This window comes from Eschrichtius robustus, chromosome 7, assembly GCF_028021215.1.
Source record: "Eschrichtius robustus isolate mEscRob2 chromosome 7, mEscRob2.pri, whole genome shotgun sequence".
In the NCBI taxonomy this organism is placed as follows: Eukaryota; Metazoa; Chordata; class Mammalia; order Artiodactyla; family Eschrichtiidae; genus Eschrichtius; species Eschrichtius robustus.
This window is the reverse complement of record NC_090830.1, coordinates 108,911,004-108,932,080: the sequence shown is the minus strand read 5'-3', so window position 1 is coordinate 108,932,080 and position 21,077 is coordinate 108,911,004. Positions and strand designations below refer to the sequence as shown.

At 52.4% G+C, this 21,077-nt stretch overlaps 1 protein-coding gene across 1 annotated transcript; it reads right to left on the bottom strand.

Moving 5' to 3' along the window:
* Window positions 1-8,959: 8,959 nt before the first annotated feature.
* GOLGA7B (golgin A7 family member B) lies at window positions 8,960-20,554 on the bottom strand. Its single transcript, XM_068549002.1, has 5 exons — window positions 20,543-20,554; window positions 14,174-14,299; window positions 10,343-10,495; window positions 10,140-10,256; window positions 8,960-9,061 (listed from the first exon to the last, which is right to left on the bottom strand). Exons 1-5 carry the CDS (start codon window positions 20,552-20,554, stop codon window positions 8,960-8,962), a joined length of 510 nt encoding a protein of 169 aa, XP_068405103.1.
* Between the last annotated feature and the right edge of the window lie 523 nt (window positions 20,555-21,077).

The window sequence follows — 21,077 nt, the reverse complement described above, 5'->3', positions numbered from 1 at the left end:
CCTACTATGTGCCAGGCATGGTTCTAGTGGCTTGGAATGTACATCTGTGAACATCACCGGCAAAGATTCCCGAAAGCCCTGGTGACATATGGCAGGCACTAAACAACATAATAAGTAAAGTATATAGTATGTTACAAGTTAGGTGGGAAGGAGGAAGCAGCATTAAGGCAAATCGGGAGCGCTGAGATAGGCAGAATGCCATTCTAAATAGGGTGGCTCAGGGTAGGCCTTGCTGAGAAAGAGGTATTTGAGGTAGGTGAGCTGTGTTTGAGCCTCAGTTTTCTTATCTGTAAAATGGGGATAATACCTACCACACAAAGTTTTTACATTAAACAAGATGATATAAAATACTTGACATAGGGCCGGCCTGGCACCTAGTAAGCCCCCAATAAATCAGAAATGTTATCAATATTACTAAGTAGCAGAGTTCAGGATGGAGCCTAGATCTATTCAGTGCCAAATCTCATGTGGCTCCCAGCACAGCCTGCCGTGGCCCAGGTCACCGGGAGCCTGCAGTGTGGGAGATTTGGAGGACATTGGCCGCCCCCAGGGAACTGAAGCAATCTCAGGACCGAAAATGGCCATGAGGGAGCAGGCCAAACCTTCCTGGGGCCTGGGCTGTGCTGAAGTGTTCAACTTCGTTCTCACGAGGTGCCATTTCCCAAGAGAATACTCATAAAATGCGGTAAACCCAGCAGGGAGGGCGTGGCACTGACTGAGCTGCACAGAGCAGGAGTCACCAGGAGCTAGTGAACTGGCCCAGGGATTTGCCCCTGACCAGCACGGAATCCTAGATCATTAAATACAGAGGCACCTGAGACGTCATCTAGTTCTGCCCCATCCTTCTCAGATGTGGAAACGGAGGCCCAAAAATGAGCAGTGACTTTCCTGAGGACCACAGCCTAATTGGGAATCTGACTCCTGCCTGGGACTCCTTGCCTCACTCTGCCTCCTTCTCCAGAAAACTCAAAGTATTTCAGAAGCACAGTTGCATCAAGCATTTTAGAAATATGGGGGCCAGTGCTTGTCCTTTCTATCATGCTGACACAGAATCAGAGTCAGGGGAAGTGCCCACCAAGTGAATCCAGGCACCGTGCTTGGACTGTGGAACACAGCCAGGGCGAGAGAGCCAGGGGGAGACACCAGGTGCCGAGAGGGTCCCGATCAGAGACGGGAGGCTGCAGACAGGGTCAGGAGCATAGGGGATGAGGCTGGGGACAGAAGGAGAATCTGTGTCACCCCTTCCCAGGAAGTTCTGCCCAGAATCTCATGACCTCAGCATGCCTGCCCACCTGCCTTCCAGAAGGCGCCCAGAATAATTCCTGTAAAGGTAACTCATTGTCCTTCATGGCCAGACCCAGAGAAGTCACGATGGATTTATCCCCCAGAATCATTTAACACCCCCCACAAAAAGATCTGAGGGCTGACTCTCCTCCCCCAGCCCAGACCTGCGTGCGGAGCCCCAGGGAAGGGACAAAAGCACAGTCACGTTCTGCTCGTGGGGACAAGCAGAGGGACACGCTTAGGCCGAAGGGAGGAAGGCAAACCCCACATACACCTTCTCTGCACTTTCCAGTCCCAAGCTCAAGATGTATAGGCCTTGAAGGCAGACACAGAGAGGACAGAAGGAGAAGGAAGCCGGGAGCTCGCAAAGCTTCACCCAGGGCAGAAGGTGTCTCGGGTGTCAAAGACCACATTCTTTTTTACAGAGCTGATCCACAAACCCTGCAGCCCTCCCTCCCTCCTTCTTTCCTTCCATCTCTCCTTAAAATTCTCTCTTCACCCTGAGACTCTGGGATCAGATGGACTCAGGCTTGAATCCCAGGCACCCCACCAACGCACTCCGCAGTGGCCTTAAACGAGCGGCTTCACCTCTCCGAGACTCAGTTTCTTCATCCACTGCAAATGGAGGCATAACCTCATAGAGCTTTTGTGAGGCTTCGTCAAGGTAGAGCGTCTAAGGTGCTCAGTACACTGCCCAGATTGTTAAAATGCAGATATTATTATGAAATCTGTTCCAGGCCCTTTAACCTCCTGCTTTCACTTCTAGCAGTGCCTGATTTTACAACAATCCATAAGTCATTAACTGGGACGATGTTAGACCTATAAGAATCTTTCCCAACGAGACACAACCATCACTCACAGTTATAAATGCGGAGTTCATTTGGGGACCGGCCTACACAGCATCTTCCCTTTGAAGAGCTCCAGTCCTGTATTTTGATCTGCACTGGGGAGCACAGGGCCGATCAGTATCCATCCATTCACCTGCTTCTCCACGGTCTGCGAGCATCCGTCTCAAGCCAGGCAGCCCTCTCCCTCACCTCTGATCCATCAGTCCTCTCCCTATACACATCTTCCCTGTATCCATCCACTTATCCGTCCATCCATCCACCTATCCATCCACCCATGGTACTTCACCCTCTAGGACCCCAGGGCCAGACTTTCCGGGCAAAGCACTCAGCCCCACAAGGATTTACCACCTCAAAATAAGGGTGCCCAGGAGCACCAGGCAGGGGCTGAGTGGGGTCAGGATGTACACTTCCTCCCCTTCCCTCCCCTCCCAGGTGGAGATCATGAGCAGAGCCACAAGATCACGGCCAGGGCAACGTTATTAAAGCTGCCCAGTGCAGGGGATGGCCTGGGGTCACCCTTTAATTGAGTTACTCAGTGACCACTTACCTGTCTGTGTCTGCATCTGCCTAAGCTGCTTCTCAGTGGCATGTTGCCCCAGGGGCCTGAGGATCTCAGGTCTGTATGTTCTTGTCTCTTCCTGCCAGCCTGTGATGGGCTGCACTTCTCGTTCACCTGCCAAGGATGAGGCACTGCACCAGGCACTTGGGGTGGGGGAGGGAGGTGGTAGAAATAAGCAAGACAAGATCCCGCCCCCCCACCCCCAGCCAAGAGTTCGAGAGGAACTGGGACAGGAGGAAGGCCATCACCACCACAAGGTCTTGTAAGCTGTGTACAACATTTCCCCTTCCAGGGCCTTGCTCAGCACAGCTCTCAGGTGGTAGCTGGTCCCCAATCACTTTTCCATTACAGAAATCGATAACTTGAATTACTCCAGAATAACTAGCCCCTTCGTGCCCCTGCAAATCTAATTTTTCTGTGTCTGCATTTGCCCACATGCTTCTCTCTGAGCCTGAAATCTGTCTTCATGAGTCAATCCAGGCAGAACGGAACCTTTTGTCTGACTGTGACACACAGTGGCAGAATGAGAGACGGATTTGGGGTCGGAGACTTAGGTTCAAGCTTTCGCTCTGACACTAACTTGCTATGGGCGCTCGTGAAGCCACTTAACCATCTAATTTCCTCATCTATAAAATGAGAATTCAAATATAACCACCCACAAGAGTGTTAAAGAGCAAAATGGAATAATACTGTACAGGAGTTCCTCGCATATATTAGGGGATCAGTGAACCCTTGGATTTTGCTTGTTCTATGCAAGAATCTGGAACCTGGCTATAAATCTACATCATGAGGCCACAGTATAATGAGATCCTAGCGTAACTCCAGCAATAACAACATCTTACATTGGAGAAACAGATTATCATTTACAAAGATGCCTTCTCACAACGCTCTCATTTGGCAAATGACAAGCTAAGACTCAGTGTGGTTAAGCAATTGACCAGGGGTCTGCGGACCGGTGCAGCTTTTTGACCCCCTCCATACTCTTCCACCTCCTCCATCATCCCTGTCAAAACCACGAGTCCCTGTGCAGCTCCGGGACGCTAAGTTCTGCTGTCCAGCAGATGCTGAAGTGACAGGCCCTTTAAATAGCCTCTTAGAGGAAGAGCTGTGAGCACAGCACAATCTGCCCTCAGTGCCGCCAGGAGAATAAATCCTCCCAAGGTCGCCTGAGAAGGGTTCTGTGGAAACCTCGGAAGGCTGAACTTTGAAAGGAGGGACAGAACACCTATTTCATGCCAGGCACATTCGTGGCCAGTTTCTCACCGGCTCCTCAAAACCAGTTGTTCTTAACCTTTTGGGGGGGCCACATACCCCTTTGAGAATCTGCTGAAAGCTGTGGATTCCCTTCCCCAGTTAAAGGTACATCATTCTGCATACAAGGGCAAGGGGTCAAGATTAAGAGCTCCTGGCATAAACCTGGGCTGTTCTAAGATTTTCTTAGGTACCAGGGACCTTCTTTTTTAAATGCCCCACCCCTCATCATATCAAACATTTCCATATACATCCGCAACCCGCACTAAATCACACAGACACACACACACAAACACACACACACACACACACACACACGACTCGAGTTAAATTGCAGTTGACTGTTTGACGTAATGTTACATTTTGTAGATATGTAATAAAATATTAATTTCAGTTTTGTGCTTTCTTTTCCTATTTTGAAGCCAATGAACTTTCTTGGTAAATTTCATTGAAATGTATCATACTTATAGAAAATATGCAAATCTTAAGTGTACAGCTCCGTGAGTGCTCTGAAAGTGAGCACACCTATGTAACTGCTGGAGAAACAGCTCATGAGGAGTCCCCAGAGGCCCCCCGGCCCCCTTCCACTCGCTGCCCCCCACCCCAGGGCAGCCGCTATCCTGACTGCTAACACCATAGATTAGTTTTGCCTGTATTAGAATGTGTTATAAGTGCAATCATAGAGTTCATACTCATTTTGTGTCTGGCTGAATTCATGGAACCAATCAACTTTTCCATTCAGGTCTCAGATATCTTCAGAGGCCTGTGAAAAGCTCATAGGCTCTAGGTACCATCGAAACCAGGGGTTCTCAACCTTGCCTTCACACTAGAATCTCTAGGGGAAATTTTAAAACTCCTGATGCCCAGGCTGCACCCCAGGACAATGAAATCAGAATCCCTGGGGACAGGACCAGGCATCAGTGGTTTTTCTTGCTCCCCAGATAACTTTGATTACGACCAAGGATGAGAAGCACAGGTCTAGGAAATTCTGTAAAGTATTAGTATCCCGATTTTACAGCTGGGGAAACTAAAGCTCCAGGTCTTTCCACCATATGCAACTGTCATGAAGCCGGAGCTCCAATTCAGGTCTGACTTGGGGTGCTCTTTGCATTGCCTTCACCCATGGTGAACAATAAAGCCAAAACCAGGTGTGGGTGCCTCCTGCCAGACACCTCGGCACTGTAAGTCCTTCCAGAGCTATGGAGAAGGGAGGTCGGGTTTCCCAGGCCGCAAGACCCCCAGGAGAAAGGCAGCACCCCAGTGGCTGGCCATAGGGAGAAAGAGTCACCACAGACTGGACTCCATCTTTGCCCCATGCCACTCTGGAAGTCACAGAAAAGTCCTTGCAGGTGGGAGCGGCTGCTTGTTTGTGGGTCGCAGAGAAGTTTCCCAGCAGCTGAGATGCTCTGGCCCAATCTGCTTTGATTTGGGGGTGCAGTGCAAGATGCCACCACTCGGTGGCACCACGAGCTTCTGTAAACCCTGTGGTTTTCGCACACACCCCTGCCTTTGGCCAAAGGAAGCCAGAAAGCAGAGTCAGGGAACAGTGATGGGGGAGCAGCAGCCCAGAGCTGCCTGGGGGTTCCTCTGCTCCTGGGGCCTGATGGGGCCTGTCTCTGGCTGGCAAGGAGGTTGCAGGGATATGGCTGCCACTTCCCCCATAACTGAGCCAGCAGAGGAAAGCCAGGCAGAGAAGCCACGCCTCAGCCGGCTTCTCCCCTCACTGCCCTTCACCAAGCTGCCCCTGTGTGCCCCGCACGCCCATGAGAAGCCCAACCACCCACACTCCCGTGATGCCCTGGGCTTGAAGGTACCAGACCTCCCTTGGAGCCCAGGCACAGCTCCAAGCCCTTCCCTGGGTTATCTGCCAAATCCTCACCCTAGGATGGCTGAGGGGGTCTCTGAAGCTGGTATCGTCTTCCCCACAGTTTGGAGTCAGACTGTCTGGATTCAAAGCCAAGCTCTGCCACTTTCTACTTGTATAGTTTTGGGCAAGTTACTTAACTTCTGTGAGCCTCAGTCTTTTCATCTGTAAAGTGGGAATAATAGTCCACACCACAGAGGGTCATTGTGAGGATTGAATGATGAATTATGTAGAGTCTTAGCCTAGTGCCTGGCACATAGTCAGTGCTAAATAAATGTTAGCTACTATTGTTTGTTTATTATTACTACTACTAATAATGTTGCAAACAGGACAGACAAAATGAACCTACCCGCATGTTAAAGAACAGCCTCCATTGTGACAACCCACCCACACCCCAGGTTTCAGCATAGTCAGCAAGTCTAGCTGCCCCTTAGGAGCAGAAAGTACAAGCAGGGAAGCCACGCAGGGTCCTGTTCAGAGAGGGTCCCCCCAGACTCCCACCCAGAGGTGGAGCCATTGTCCCCACGGTCTGGTGGGATCCTCTCTTGGCCCACAGACCTGAATGTGTGACCCCAGCCATCCTACACCCTCGGGCAACTTCCATTTGCGTGTCATCCCCAAAGTGTCAGAGTGAGCACTGGGTCAGGAGACGACCTTGGTTCTAAACCTGGCACTATCATCAACCAGCTGTGTGACCTAGGGCAAGTCACTCACCCCCTCTGGGCCTCCATTCTGCCTCACTTAGATGACTTTAAATGCCCTCCCACACCTGTGCCACATGGTTTTAGCAAAGTATCTGGCACACAGTAGGTGCTCATTAAATGTTATTTAGTTTTATAAAAGCCAAGACACAACTCTACTAGGTTCCACCACCCGCATAGTTTTCTTTAGAACTGAGTGACCTGTGTGATCCAACCCAGAACAGATATGAGCTCAAGAAATGGGTATTTAATTAATCCATGACTTGATTTTGACCTGGCTTTCAGGCCAACCTGTTCCCCCCACCTAAGGATCCCAGGGCCGCATAAAGGCTCCAGATTAGGGACGCAGAGTGTCTGCCTCCCACTAGACTGCAAGCTCCAAGAAGACAGGGCCCGTCCTGCCCGTGTCAGGGTGCTGCCTCTTCAGGAACACACTCAGCCCTGCCTCCTCGGTGTGAGGTGGGTGGGCGGCCAAACACCCCCTCGCCGTGGTCCTGGGGCATAGATCTGGCCTCCCATCACCGTGGGGGAGAGAAGCAGCACAGAGCCTCAAGCTAGGCAAGTCCTTTTATTGGAAAAAGAAATAATAAAGCAAAAGGCCACCACATTGCCTACGCCCAGCCCTCCCACAGGAGACGCACAGGTCAGCCCCAGCCATACGGTGGGCCAGGGTGGGTATAGGGGTAGGGGCTGTGCTGGAGCCCACTGGGCTGCAAGCTCACCCGGGGCATCCTTGGACCAGGACCCACTTAGGCTCAGGGGCTGGGCTGCCCTCTCCAGCTCCCTGGAACTTTCCTACACACTGCTCCTGCATCCAAAAGAAAATCAGGCCCCTCTTTGGTTCCAGAAAGCTACCTGGCTAGCTGGTCTTTCATATCCACTCTAGCACCTCCTGCTGGCTGAGGCAGGCAGTCTCCTTCTGTCCATCTTCAGGCACCAGGATGGGGCTGCTGGGTGTCGGCAGGCAGGGCCTCATTGGCTGGACACCCCTCTTTCCTTTCAAGAAAGGAATTTGCCTTTTTCCCCTGCAGGTTAGCAGCTCCTTTGACCTTCCAAAGAAGCCTCACTTACACAGCCTTAGAGAGCCCCGGAGCCTGGGCGGGCTGAATATGCAGTGTCCATGGCCCCATTGCCTTGTCATGAGGGACTGAGAGGGGGGCACGGAAGGCCCTGGAAGGTTGGCTCTGTTCTCCTAGAACCCCAACTTCTTTTTTGTTAGAATGTACACAGTACAGTCAGAAGGTGGGGAGAACCTTGCAGGTAGGGGAGAGGTCAGGAAGAAGAGCCAAGCTGGCAGCCCAGGCAAGGGGCAAGGGACATTAGGACATTTATTTACAGGGGGACAGGCTGGACCCACACAGGGAAGCAGACAGACCGTGGCGCACGGAGATAAGACAGGATGCAGAGAGGGGCAGTCATTGGCCCAGCAGCCAAGGGGAACGTACAAGTGCACTCATTCACATACATGCACACACACATGTGTACACACACTCACACAAGTGCACTCACCATGCACTCATGCACACACCTGCCCTCACACACAGGTGCATTCATGCACATAGTGCACTCACATATGTGCACTTACACATGTGCCTGCGTGCACACACACTCATTCTCACACACGTGCAGGTTCTAATCTCAGGAAGTTGGCTCCAGTTCTGGAGGTTAAGCCCCCCAGGGCTACATCTCTCCATGAGGCATTTCTCCAGACCCCCATATAACCTCCCAGAGCCCCAGGCCATGTGCCCCACCACCAGCACCTGGTAGCCTGCAAAGTCACAGGACTTGGACGCTTCTTGGCAAGGCTAAGATGACCTCCAGGCTCTGGGTGGAGGACAGGGACACCATGAGTCTAGAAGAGGTCAGGAGGGGGCTGAAGAGCTCCCCACCGCAGCGCCCGTAGGCCGACCACTCCTGTCTCCCCAGACCTTGAATTCGGTGGAGGCAGGGTCACAGACAGGCAGAGGCCCCGTGGTGGCATCAGAAAGAGCAGACACTGGGAGGCAGCCATGGGGAGCAGGGCCCCGAGGGAGGGAGTCCTGGTGGATGCGGGATTTGGGGTGAGGAATCGTGCAGGATGGGAAGTCTCTATGTGACAGACCTGGATCCTCTTCTGGGGTGTTGGGAGGGGAGCTGCAGAAGAGAAGCGCTGTCCAAATTGTGTTGTCCCCACCCCAGCCTCCCCCTGGAAAACCTGCCTCTGTGTGACCCAGACCAGCCCCGTCGGGTAAGAGCCAGGTCAGGAAGTGGACCGTCCTGCCAGGGGGCAAGGGGCAGGGGGCGCCGTTGATGGCCCGCAGGCAACACTGGGCAGGTCACCCTCCCTCCTGCCCTGGGCAGCAGGGTGGGCCCAGAGAACGACTCAGAAGCGGGTGCTCTGGTAGCGGAGCCGCCACAGGTCCGCAGGGCCCTCAGTCCAGTCGTACACCTCCCTGCAGGGACTCTCGGCCAGTCACCGGCCACCCGCCCCGCCGCTGCTGCTGCCGCTGCCACTGCTACTGCCGCTGCTGGAGCTGCCACTGCTGCACTGGTCCTCATAGATGGAGATCTCGATCTGGGGCGGCGTTAAGGAGGGATGCAAGCGGACAGGAACTGGCTGATGGGGGCCAGCAGGGAAGCGGGAGGCAGAGCTGGTGCTGCTTCCCAGACAGTAAGGACTCAGAGGCCCGGGGAGCCAGACCCAAGCCCCTCCTCGCACCTGCACTCACTCAGCTCAGATGATCCTGCGCACAGCCAAGACCAGGAGCTTACATTCTAGTGGGTCTAATCACTGTACCCCAGGATGGGGATGTGCCCAAGAGTGGGTGTTACTGCACAGGAAGTGTGAGGACTTGGGTGTCCTGAGTTCAAATCTCAGCTCACCCATCTCATCTGTGAAATGGGGATAATAATAGAATCTTGGGGTTACTGCAAGGATTAAATGAAATAAAGCATGTAATGCACAATGCCTGGCACATAGTAAAGTCGCAAAGATGAGAAGCGCCTCTCCCTGGGCTTTGTAAGCATGAGGTTCTGGGATTTGAGTTTTCTTCACTCTTTTCCTGTCAGTTTTCCAGTAAAAGTTATTTTTAAACAATTCTACCCTCTGCTGCTGACTGGGGGGCAGGATGTATGTACACCTTGACCAGGTGGAGTGAGCAGACCTATAACCCTCTCGAACGCCAGCCTCTCACCGAGACCTCACTTTTCTCATCTGCGAAAGGGCAACAACAGGACCTGCTCATTGAACGGGCTTCAATGAGGGTTACATGCGAGAGCACTGAAGAGTGGGCCTGAGCTCAGATCCTGGCTCTGGCGGTCACCAGTTGGGCGGCCCTGAGCCAGGGTCAGCTACAAAGGCAATAAGAAGAGTTACCCACTTTATAGGGGTCTTATGAGAAGTACATGGATTCATATTTTCAAAGCACTTACTATGATATCTGGCATGTATTAAGCACTGATTAAATGCAGCTCAATAAAAGCAAAGCCTAAAATGCACAAACAGAACTAACTTGAGGTGGAGGCAGGGGCCAATGACTAGGGGTGTGGGGAACCCTAGGAAATCCCTGAACAGAGGCCCAGAAGGTGGTCCCATTTCCCAGCAGCCTCACCAGGGGCCCACTGGCCGGCAGCTCTGTGCCCTCGCACGGAACAGCTGGAAAGGATATAACCCTCATCCCACGCTCCACGGGGTCTGTGAGCAGGAGGCCTCGGGGGGCAAAGACCTTCTCGTTTTGCTCCTGGATGTATCGGGAGATCTTCTTGAGGACCTGCAAGGAGAGGGACCGGTTGAGGATGAGGGTGGAGCACAGGAGCCCTGGGGGAGGGGATGTGGGGCCGTGGGGGAAGGAGCCACCTTCTCATAGTGGGTCTCCATGCAGAGGAAGATGAAGTAGGCCGTGGCACAGGCCAGGCAGCCCTCGAGGTAGGAGCTGCCCCCAATCTTCTCCGCCTCTGCGTAGAAGCTGTTGAGGGTCTTCACAGTCTCCTCAAAGAGCTGCCGCTCGATCTGGAGGGAGAGAGGGACAGGGAGCCAGGCCCAGGTCAGCCTCCCTGGAGGTGGCAGTGGTGGGGCCGCACCAGCGTTGGGGTTGGCGGCACACAGGCAAGACCGGCGAGGCTGCAGGTGCGCATGGAGCGCCACACAGGGAGTCAGGAGACCTGGGGTCCAGTCCAGACTTGGCCATCAGCTAGCTGTGTGACCTTGGACTAATGACTTAACTACTCTCACCTCAGTTTCCACATCTGTAAAATGGGAGTAAGAATGACTATTTGACCTCCCTTGGAAACAGAAAACTCCCACGAAATCCAAGATGTGAATATTTTCTGCAGTGGATCAGGCAGGAATTCCAGTGACTTTGCCACACACACACACACACACACACACACACACACACACACACACACATACACCATTGTGATGGCTGTGAGAGGGCTCAGGACCTGATTAGTGGGGGCCCTCCACGTTTGGAGAGCATGAGGCTGATTGGGTAAGACCTCAGGAGTGTCTTTCCAGGAGGAGGCACTTCTTCCCAGTTAAGAGGTCACCCAGGGGACTTCCCTGGTGGTGCAGTGGTTGAGAATCCACCTGCCAATGCAGGGGACACGGGTTCGAGCCCTGGTCCGGGAAGATCCCACATGCCGCGGAGCAACTGAGCCCATGCGCCACAACTACTGAGCCTGCGCTCTAGAACCCGCGAGCCACAACTACTGAGCCCGTGTGCCAGAACTACTGAAGCCCTCGTGCCTAGAGCCCGTGCTCCGCAACAAGAGAAGCCACCACAGTGAGAAGCCCGGGCACCGCAACCAAGAGTAGCCCCCGCTCGCTGCAACTAGAGAAAGCCCACACGCATCAACGAAGACCCAACGCAGCCAAAAATTAATTAATTAATTAATTAAAAAAGAAAAAGACAGGTCACCCAGAACAGGACAGCCCCATGCATTTGGACAACTGAGAAGCTATCCTGCCTGCATCCATAACCATAATAGCTAATATTTATTAGGCACGTTCTATGTGCCAGGCACTTTTTATATATTCTTTCGTTTAACCCTCATAACAATCCTATCAGAGAAGTACGACTCCCACCCCCATTTTACAGGAGAAGCCTGATGGAAGCTCTGCTCTATGGTCCAGACCACCATCATCTCTGACCTCTTTAAGTGGTCTCCCTGCCCCCAGCCCTGCCAAGGGAGACTGTTAAAGTCAGATCATGTCATAACTCTGATCAAGAGCCTCCCAAGTCTCCGCATCTCTCTCCAAGTAAAATCCAAGGAGTCCTTACATGCCTGTGAGGCCCTCCAGGGCCCGGCCCTGCAACTCCTCTGAGCCCATCTCCTGTTCTCTTCACTCCAGCCACACCGACTGCCCACTGCTTCCTGAAAATGCCTCAGGTCCTTTGGGCCTGTGCCCTCAGCTGCAGTACTTTTCCCCAGACACCCCCTGCCCTGGTTCTTCCCTTACTTCCCCTTAGGTCTCGCCTTATCTGACAGCACCCCACATCCTCTGCCCAGCTCCCCCTTTGTACTTGACCTCCTCTCTTATATTTCCAGTATTTGTTACCATCTACATATTTTCTTGTTGCTTTTTAAATTTTTTTGTATCCTCTAATAGAAAATAAGCTCCATGTGTTCACTCCTACATCTCCAGTGTCCAGTACATTGTAGGTGCCTAATAAATACTTGCTGAATGCTGCGTGAACTGGGCCAAGTTTACACAGCTCTGACCCGAGTCTGTGCTCTTCACCATGCAGCCCTCCACTGGAGCCTGGAGTGGAAGGTCATGCTCCAAACTCAGTAGGTATCAGAGTGTCTCTCATCCCATTTTTTACCTTCTTTAAGCACCCCCGTCCCCATTCATCCCCCACAGGACCAGAACTGCCCATCACATAAGGTTAGGGACCTCCCATTCCTGTCTAGGACAAAAGCTCTCCCCCCAAATAGTCAGAAGCTTTGGGGTTCCCAGCCACTACTTCTATAAAGATCTGGAGTGAACATATAGAGAAAATTATGTCCATCCTGTCTGGGACCCAAGCCCTGCTGCTGTATCTCAGGGATCACCCCCGCCCCAAAGGAGAGGCATGCTAAGATGAGGAGATCTACATGGCTCCCCAAAAGCTGTTTAGGGGTCAGATCAGCAAAGGCCACCCCTGCCCCACCCTCCCAAACTCATTCAAATCTGCCTGGGCTGCTGAATGAAAGGTCATGGTCCTTCTTCTGCCCTCCCCCAACCCCAGGCCGGTTCTAAGGAGGCCTGGGATGAGGGCTACATACACCCAGGACCAGGAGCAAAACTCAGCAGAAGGAGCTGATGCCTTGCAGGGGGCCACTGGTCCATGAAACAACCAAGTAGCTGAGCTGGAGCGGGAGGCTGTGGGCAGAGCCCTTGGCTGACGGCCTCTGATGCCACCAGCAGACCCTGTGATGGACCATCAGGCTCTCCCCTCTGTCCGAGGTGGGGAGAAGGAGGGACAAGCACCCTCCAGCCCTTCCTCCAGGTCTCTAAGCTTTCCCTGCCAAGACTCTGATCACCCAGGCACCCGGTTTTATCTATACCCACTAAGGAAACTGTGAAAAAGCAGAGAGTCGGACGCCAAGGCCCTTTCGGCCCTCAGTCAGTTTGGCACGTCACTTCCTCTTCCTGGCCCTGAGTTTCCTCTCTTAAAAGAGAGGATGAACTAATGCAATGCTTCTCAAACTTTTATGCACATACGAATAACTTCAGGATCTGGTTAAAATGCAAATTCTGAGTCAGTAGATGCAGGGTGGAGCCTGAGATTCTGTGTTTCCAGGGGACGTTGACGTTGCCTGTCCACAGACCACAGTTTTGGTTCAAGGGCATAGTTGTTCTCAATTGTGGTACACACTAAAATCACCTGAGCAGCTTTTGAAACATAGGCATGCTCAGGTCTCGCCTCCAGGAGATTCTGATTCAAATGGTCTGAGAAGCGAGAGGGCGGGTCCGAGCAGCAAAGACTACCACTGTCCTAGTCTACCCAAGCTGACGCCCTGCAAGGTTTTTTCGAAAGCTCCCAGGTGATTCTAACGGGCAGCCCAGTATGAGAATCACTGTACTAGGAGACCAGAGATTCTCAAAGTGGGATCTGTGAATCACCCAGTTCCACATCACCCGGGGATTCCTCGTTAAAAATTAAGATCCTCAGCCCCAGACGCACAGGGGAACCACCCAGGGAAATTTAAAGCAATGCTGATGCCTGGGCCCCAGTCCCAGACACTCTGATTTAATTGATCTTGGGTGTGGTCTGGGCATTGAGATTTTTTTTAAGCTCCCCAGGAAATTCTAATGTGCAGCTGGGGTTGAGAAGTGTTTCTAAAAAGAGATTCCTGAACCCAGTCCTGCAACTGAGTCAGCATCTCTGATGACACCTAGTATCATCCAATAAGCAAATTCCAATAAGAGCCAGGAATTTGCATTTGTTTGACAAGCTCTCTAGGTGATTCTCTGAAATTTGAAAGCCACTGAACTAGAAAATGTCTGAGGTGTTTCAGCTCTAACTTTCTAGGAGGTGACAGCAAGACAGTGTTAGGGACATTTTTTAGTTCTTCCACTTGAAGTGGCTGAGCAAGTTGTTTCCTATACTATTTTTTTCCTGGAAAAATATACGTATTCTAATAAGCCCCTCAGTTCCATCATAGTCTATGATCCAACTTTAGGAAAAGACATCCTTACCCGGCTGTCCAGCTCTGGGGGGAATTTGGTCTGGAACTGACAGATGGTCCCATCGCTGTAGTCTCTCTGGATAAAGACCTTGGTGGCCAGCGAGGCACTTCGCCGGAGCTCCTGCAGATTGTGGACCTGGGGAGACGTTCAGGAGACACGCACTCAAGGTGATCATCCTTCTAGGTTTGTCCAAGACTGAGGGGTTTATTGGGGTGTGGGCCTTTCATTGCTAAAATCAGGAAAGTTCCCAGCAAACCAGGACAACTTGTCCATCCCACAAGTGTTCAAGGAAGGTTGCGGGAAGCAGGCTTGTTGAGTTTACTCCAGAAGATGCCTCTAGCTATCCCAAAAAGACCTAGAAAAAGCCTGAAGCAGGGCCAAAGCTGAGCCAAAGTGAGAGGTTCTGGAACCACCAACAGAGCCAGGAACAAATTTTAACGAGAGGAAAACACTTCCTGGTGGCTGGCCCAGATCCTCTCTCTCTCTCTCTCTCTCTCTCTCTCACACACACACACACACACACACACACACACACACATATGCATGGTGGGGTCTTTCACTCTTTCATTCATTCAGCAAGTATCAAACGTTCACAGCTTGTCAGGCTGTGGCTTGGGGACCCCAGCACTGGACGAGACTGATGCCTCGGACCCATCCCGCCTAGTAGAGCTGACAGGGTTGGGGGAGGGGAGCTTGTGGGGCAAAGGAAGATGTGATGCGCCCATGAACTCAGAGGGAGACTGGGGTTCAGGCCAGGTTATGGCTTAAGTCAGAGACACCACAGATTGTTTCCACGTCCAGCACTTCTCATCACAGGAAAGAAGGGGCCCACGGTCATCCAAATTTCCCAGAGAAAATTGTGGATAAAGTGGGCTGAAGCCAGAAAATGAAGAAATCTCCTGCCCTGGTAGGAAGGAGTGGGGTGACTTCTGTCCCTTGTCCACACCTGCAAACTTGACGTTGACACAGACTCTAGCATTTCAGAGAAGTGGGCTCAATTCCACAGAAGAACAGGGCCTCTTTCTTCCACTTCCAGCCTCCATCACCCACATTTGAGACAAGCTTCCCACTGGGTGAAATATTCCAGACATAGGAACCACGTGGAGCCCAAGCCCCAAAGGCAGAGTGAACACAGCCAGTTCATCCTGTGTAATTAAGGTGAATCCATTCAGTCACTCAGCTTTCATTTACTGAGTCCCTACTGTTGCCAGGCTCTGGGGATGCTGAGCAAAAGACAGTCTGTGAGCCCCAGGGAGGAAGACAAGTAAATATACAATGAATCAGACTGTGATAAATGCTGCCCAGAAGTAGCATCTCCCCCAGAAACGCTTTCTCAGAAAAGGCTCCCTGAGGTCTGTGTGGAGTCATAAAGGAGCTACCAGCGGTGGGGGGTGGGCGGGGAGGGGGGGTGAGGGAGGGAAGAAAAGGCAACCCAGAGGGAGGAGATTGTGCAAAATAACGGAGACAGCAGAGAACAAGGTCTACGCCAATGACTGGAGGCAGATTTCAGCAAGACTGAAGTTGGTTTGCAGAGCAGATAAGAGCAGTAGATGATGAGAGTATAGAGAAGGCAAGGGTTAGATCACAAAGAGCTTGACAAGTTCCTACTAGAGCGGAGGGTTTAAGATAGAAGATACTTAAATTGCTTAAGAGCTGGGGGAAGAATAAGTAAAGAGAGAAAGGTTTTCAGTGTGGTAGTAGGATCAGATGATAGGTAGATCAAGGTCCTGGGATGGTGCTAACAAGACTTTCCTAAATCCAAGTGAATTTTGCTCTATGGAAGAGTGTGATCCTAAAGTATTGTGATTGGATGAAATAATGTATAAGCGCTCCTACAGTCCTTGATTCCCCTAATCAAGGTTTTAATTGAAGGAGTCCCCTTGACATTTAGTAGGATCCTATGATAGCTTTGAAAAATAAAAAATGCTTTGGTAATATAAAAATGTTATTCATCAGTGTGTCTGCTCTGTCTGGTTAAGGTTTCATATGGTTGTATTTTTGAAGGAAAAGGAAGGGGCTGTGACCTTCCTCCGACCTTCTAAACCAACATACATGAGGCTGTCGATCTTGAGGATGGATTCCCCTAGCCCCAGCAGGATCATTCTGGTAGCTTCATGATTGGTGCATGGGAAATGGGCATGACTGGGGTAGGGGGCCAGGTGGAGGGATGACTATCTTTGTAGTATTCCAGGGGAAAATTAAAGTGGGTCTAACTTAAGAAAAATAATGGTGAGAATGGAAAGAAAAGGAAAGAACAGTGCTTCAGCCATTCTGAAATGGGCTCAGCTGCTTCCCCTCCAATATCCTCCTTTGTCTGTGACTGAATGTACACATACTGTGTGCTACCATGAAGGTATATGTCTCTAGTGACTGGCTAGCTGTTGACTACAGCCACTTCTTCCTCCTGGTCACACAGCTAGATTAATTCCCAGACTCCCTTTCAGTTAGGTGTGGCCATATGACTGAATGGAATGCGAATGGAAGTGATGAATGTCATATATAGGCTTGGCTCATAAAGACCACCACTCCTCTGTGATTTTTTTCACCTCCCACAGAAACCAAGAGAGCCATGTGTTGAAGATAGTGGAACCACAAGCTGAAGAGAGCCTGGGTCCCTGAATCACTGCCTAGAGGAGAACCACCTGGAAATAAGCCTCTATTTTATTACACCATTAAGATTTTAGGGTGCTACCTTACATAGTACCGTCCCATTTCCTTTTGGCTTTTATCAATGTGTTCTCAAGTAGCCAGAGTGGGAGGGGTCAACACCCTTTCCAAACCCAACAATATCCTGAGCCTTAGAACACTGTCCTGGCTCTGGATGACTAGGGATCTTCTTCCCTCCCTGGAGAGTGTTTGTGGGGTCTTGAGGAGTTGCTAGAGGATGGTATCAGACACACTTTATATGCCAGAGCCCTAGTTTCCCAGATCTACTTAGAGCACACAGACTCTAAGACTGTAACTCATCTGTAGTTAGTGAAGAGTAGGATCTAAGGCAAGGCAGGGTCTCCTGCCTCTTACTTCTCACCTTCCTCAACCCTCCCCTCCCTCCCATCACCATCCCCTACTAGGCTGCTGGCAGCTGAGTTAGGACAGGACCAAGAGGCACTGCATGAGGAAGAAAGAGAAAATCAGTGGTGAGATCTGCTGACACCAATTTTTGAACTGCGTGGCAGGGCAAAGGAGGCTGCCAGGAGAGTGGGTATCCCAGGTCTCACATTTAGGGTCTGTACACTTGACAGAGTCAAGTTGGCAGAGGTGGGAAGGAGCAAGCACCGGAGTGCAGATGAGCACTCCCAGGCAGGTCGGACCAAGACAAACAGGAGGCCCCATCTGGCCCACATCTCCATCCTCATTAAAAACCAACTAATTCCAGAGGACGCCTCTGAGACTCAACTCAAGAATCAGAAGGTTCAGCGGATGAGCCAACACCATCCTCCCTGGCTGGGGTGTGGAGGAGGAGTGAGCATCATGAGTCACAGGCAGCCGAGTCGGGCCTCAGGATGGAAACCCAGGCGCAGGGCCTCCTTCTCAGGCTGCACCAGAGCCCCAGCCCAGCCCATTGTCTGCTGCTTGTTAATTTCATGCCTCAGAGATCAAACCTCCAGTGCGTTTCTTGGCTAATGCTACTTGGGTGCATTAAAAAATCTCTTAGGGGCCAAACTCCACCACTTGGACAAGGCCCTCCCAGCCAAGCATTTCCCTGTTGTCCTTGGCCATCTGGACTGGTTTCCGGGGCAGACCCTGCTCCCATGACACACATTCGCAGAGGTTTGTCACGCAGGAAATGGGCTCATTACAGTTTTCCAAATGAGGTCAGTGCATGGCTCAGGAGGCTTCATCCCTTCTCTGAGGTCCTCACACACACCCCTCCCCTAACACTAACTCCTAAACAGAAATTAAGGAGTAGAAAATATCCAGTTTCCATGCTTTCCATCCAGGGATCCAGGGATATCCAATCTTTCTCAATTCTCTCCCTCTCTCTCCTCTCCTCCTCTCAAAACACTTTCTGCTGGAGCTGAGGACCTCCCATTCAGAATCCTAAGAGGATGGCCACAGGAGCTTGGCATGAGGTTTGCCTTCTCCCAACAGGTTTTTCCTGGTAATCTTAACTCAGTCCTAACAGTAAGAACAGCCTGGGGAAAATGACTCGCTCTGCAGCCCAGATAATGTGAACGCCCTGGGCCTTGGCAGAGCGAAGGCTTCCTCTCTCTGTGCTGCCATCAGAGTCCACCCAAGGCCAAACTGGGAAATGGGCAATATTTGTCCTCGGCCCCTCAACCCTGTGGGCATTCCTCCATCCCTCTGCCCTCAAGCTGAACCAGCCAGGCCCGTCAGGGTACCTGAGTCCCCATACTCCAGACCTTCCTGAACTCCTTTGCATCCGTCCCCCATCAAAGTCTATGTCAGGACCCCTAGTCCTCTACTCTCTACTGGGCAACACAGTTGGCTAATTGGATACACCTGGATGCAGCAAACAAAGCACTGGCCAGGGAGGCAGAAGACTCAAGTTCTAGTCCTGGCCCTGCCACTTTTTAGCCATATTTTCTTGGATAAGTCTCAGCACTCCAGTTGCATCATCTGTAAAATGGGATAATGATGCCTTCCTTGGCTCCTTCACAGGGATTAGGCAAGCTTCTGAGCCTCAGTTGTCTCATCTGTTAATTGGGGATAATGACACTATCCTCACCTACTTCACAGGGTTGCTCTAAGGCTCAAAGATCACTCGTGTGATAGTGCTTTGTATACAGGAAAATGCTATATTCACAGAAGCATTATAGCAGAGCTAACAGCAGGCTAACGGCAGCCTCCTGGAAACACTGCCTCGACCTAGAGATGTAAGCCTGCTGGTTAGAATCTGTGAACCATAGCAGACCTGAGAGGGAGATTTGCTGGGACAAATGGGCCTCATCACAGATGTGGCCACCTTCTCTGCCCACACTGCTGGCCCAACTGTGCCCACGTGTCTGAAGTCTCCCCTTCCTGTCCAACACCAGCAGCCTCTCTGCTGCAGTCTGCCAGCCCTGTCTGGAACGTGACCAGCTCCTTGGCCATTTCTCCTTTGTTCTTCCTCCTCTTCTCAGTATCTCTGGCACTTTCTGAGCACTCTGCATTCCTCCACCCTAGAAACCAGGCTCCATGGGTCTGCGCAGGGCTTGTCCCCTCACAGGGTCCTGAGGGACGAGCTCTCCTAGCTAACCCTGTGCCTTGTCAGAAAGCCGAGTGATGCCAAGCAACTGCACCTTGTTCTGTGGTGGCGACGACAGCAGAATAACAACAGTAACACTTGGTACTGATGTCACGCTGCTCAGCAGGATGCCCAGAGGCACTGCATAGGATCATTCAAAAGCCTCTGCTGTCCCCCTGGCTTGTGTTCCAGCTGGGTGGGAAATGGGGAAACACCACAAAAGAAGTCAACCTCAGAACTGGGGAAATCTGGTGTCCTGGGTTCCACTCCAAAATTCAAAGAAGAAACTTTCAGCTCTGCTGCTGACACGCTGTGTGAGTGTTAAATAGGTCCTCCCCTTCATGTATTAGCTTTACCACTTATGAAGTGGGAATATAAAGAGCTCCATTTCCCTTGTGAAATGAGGGGGTAGAGGAGGTAATTCCTGATCTCTTAAGCACTGCACATAGATCCTGCCCTCAGTCAATAGGTCCTTGGTTCAGCTTTCAAGTCCCTTGAAGGTGACACACCTATAGGCACACCCTGAAGAAGGCAGCTCCTCCCATCAGACACAAGGGAAATGCGGTCTTCTGGTACAGGAAACTCAAAAGGGGTGAAGAAGCAAGAAAGGGTAATATGCAAAATTGAACTGGTGCAGGCAGCTCATGAAAACCAACCATTTGGGGCTTTGACCTGAGGATTCTTTGTCCCCTCCTGTCCCCCTGCCCCCGCGGAGGAAATGGCGGATGTGAAGGTAGGTCTGTCATCCCTTAGCCAGGCTTTTGGGCTCAGAAGCTGGATGGCTGCACCACATAGCAACAGCAGCCAGCCGCCTTCTCTCCCCTAAAACTGGCTCAGGCTCGTCTCCAGCCCTCTAGGGAAGTGGTTTCAGGACTTGCCGTCCATGGGAAGGGGAAACCCCAGGTGAGGCCCCGGGAGCAACCCTGGCACTAGTGCCAACAAGTGGTGCGGACAGCTTCGGGACTCCGAGGGGGAAGATTGACACGCCAGGGGTGAAATGAGCTCCAGTGAGGAGCCCCTCTCTTCCCCCCCTGCCACTTCGCCCCTCCCCCACGCCTTCCTTCCGGACCCCATCCGGGAAACCACCCCATCCCATCCTACCCCACCCTCCGTCTTCCTTCCCCGCCCCTAGCGGGGATCTGTTCCCACAGCAGCCGGGCACTGCCTGCGGGCCGGTGCTCGCTCCCTACCTCAGTGGCCATGTTCCGGGGGCGCTGACAGCGCCGAGCAGCTGCGGGGCCCGTCGAGGCGGGGTGTCCGCCGTGCTGACTCGGGGAGCAGGTGGGCTGGCGGCAACGAGGCGGGGCCCGGGGCGCTGTCCGCGGTGCTGATGCGGACGCCGCAGACCCGTGCGCCCGTGGGCTGCTGGGCGGGCGGGCGCCTAGGTCCTGGAGACGGTCACTGTGCTCTCCGCGGTGCTGATAAGGGCGCCGGGCCGGAGAGGCGAAGCCTCACCCGAGGCTCTTCCGGGCCCGATCGCTGGTTGCCGCTGCTCTTGCACGCAACGGCCCGGTTTATCTTTAACAGGGGCGGCGGGCGTGGGGGCGGTGGGGGGTGGGGGGTGGGGGGAGGAGGGGCCAGGCGCCTCGGCAGATCGGGTGGGGAAAGCGGCGGCCCCGGACTCCGGCGCCCGCCCGCCGGAGAGGAGCCCCGCCCGCGGCCAGAAGCTCCGCTCCTGCCCGGCCCGGAGGCCCCGCCTCTCCTGCCTGCCCCTCCCCCTAGTAA

What these genes read in the sequence shown, in the direction of transcription:
- GOLGA7B (XM_068549002.1), bottom strand. An exon ending in CCCCAGAGCTGGACAGCCGG is followed by an intron (nt 10,496 to 14,173) that starts GTAAGGATGTCT and finishes CTCTCCCTCCAG; the next exon opens with ATCGAGCGGCAGCTCTTTGA. An exon ending in GGGTTATATCCTTTCCAGCT is followed by an intron (nt 9,062 to 10,139) that starts GTTCCGTGCGAG and finishes ACGCCGCCCCAG; the next exon opens with ATCGAGATCTCCATCTATGA.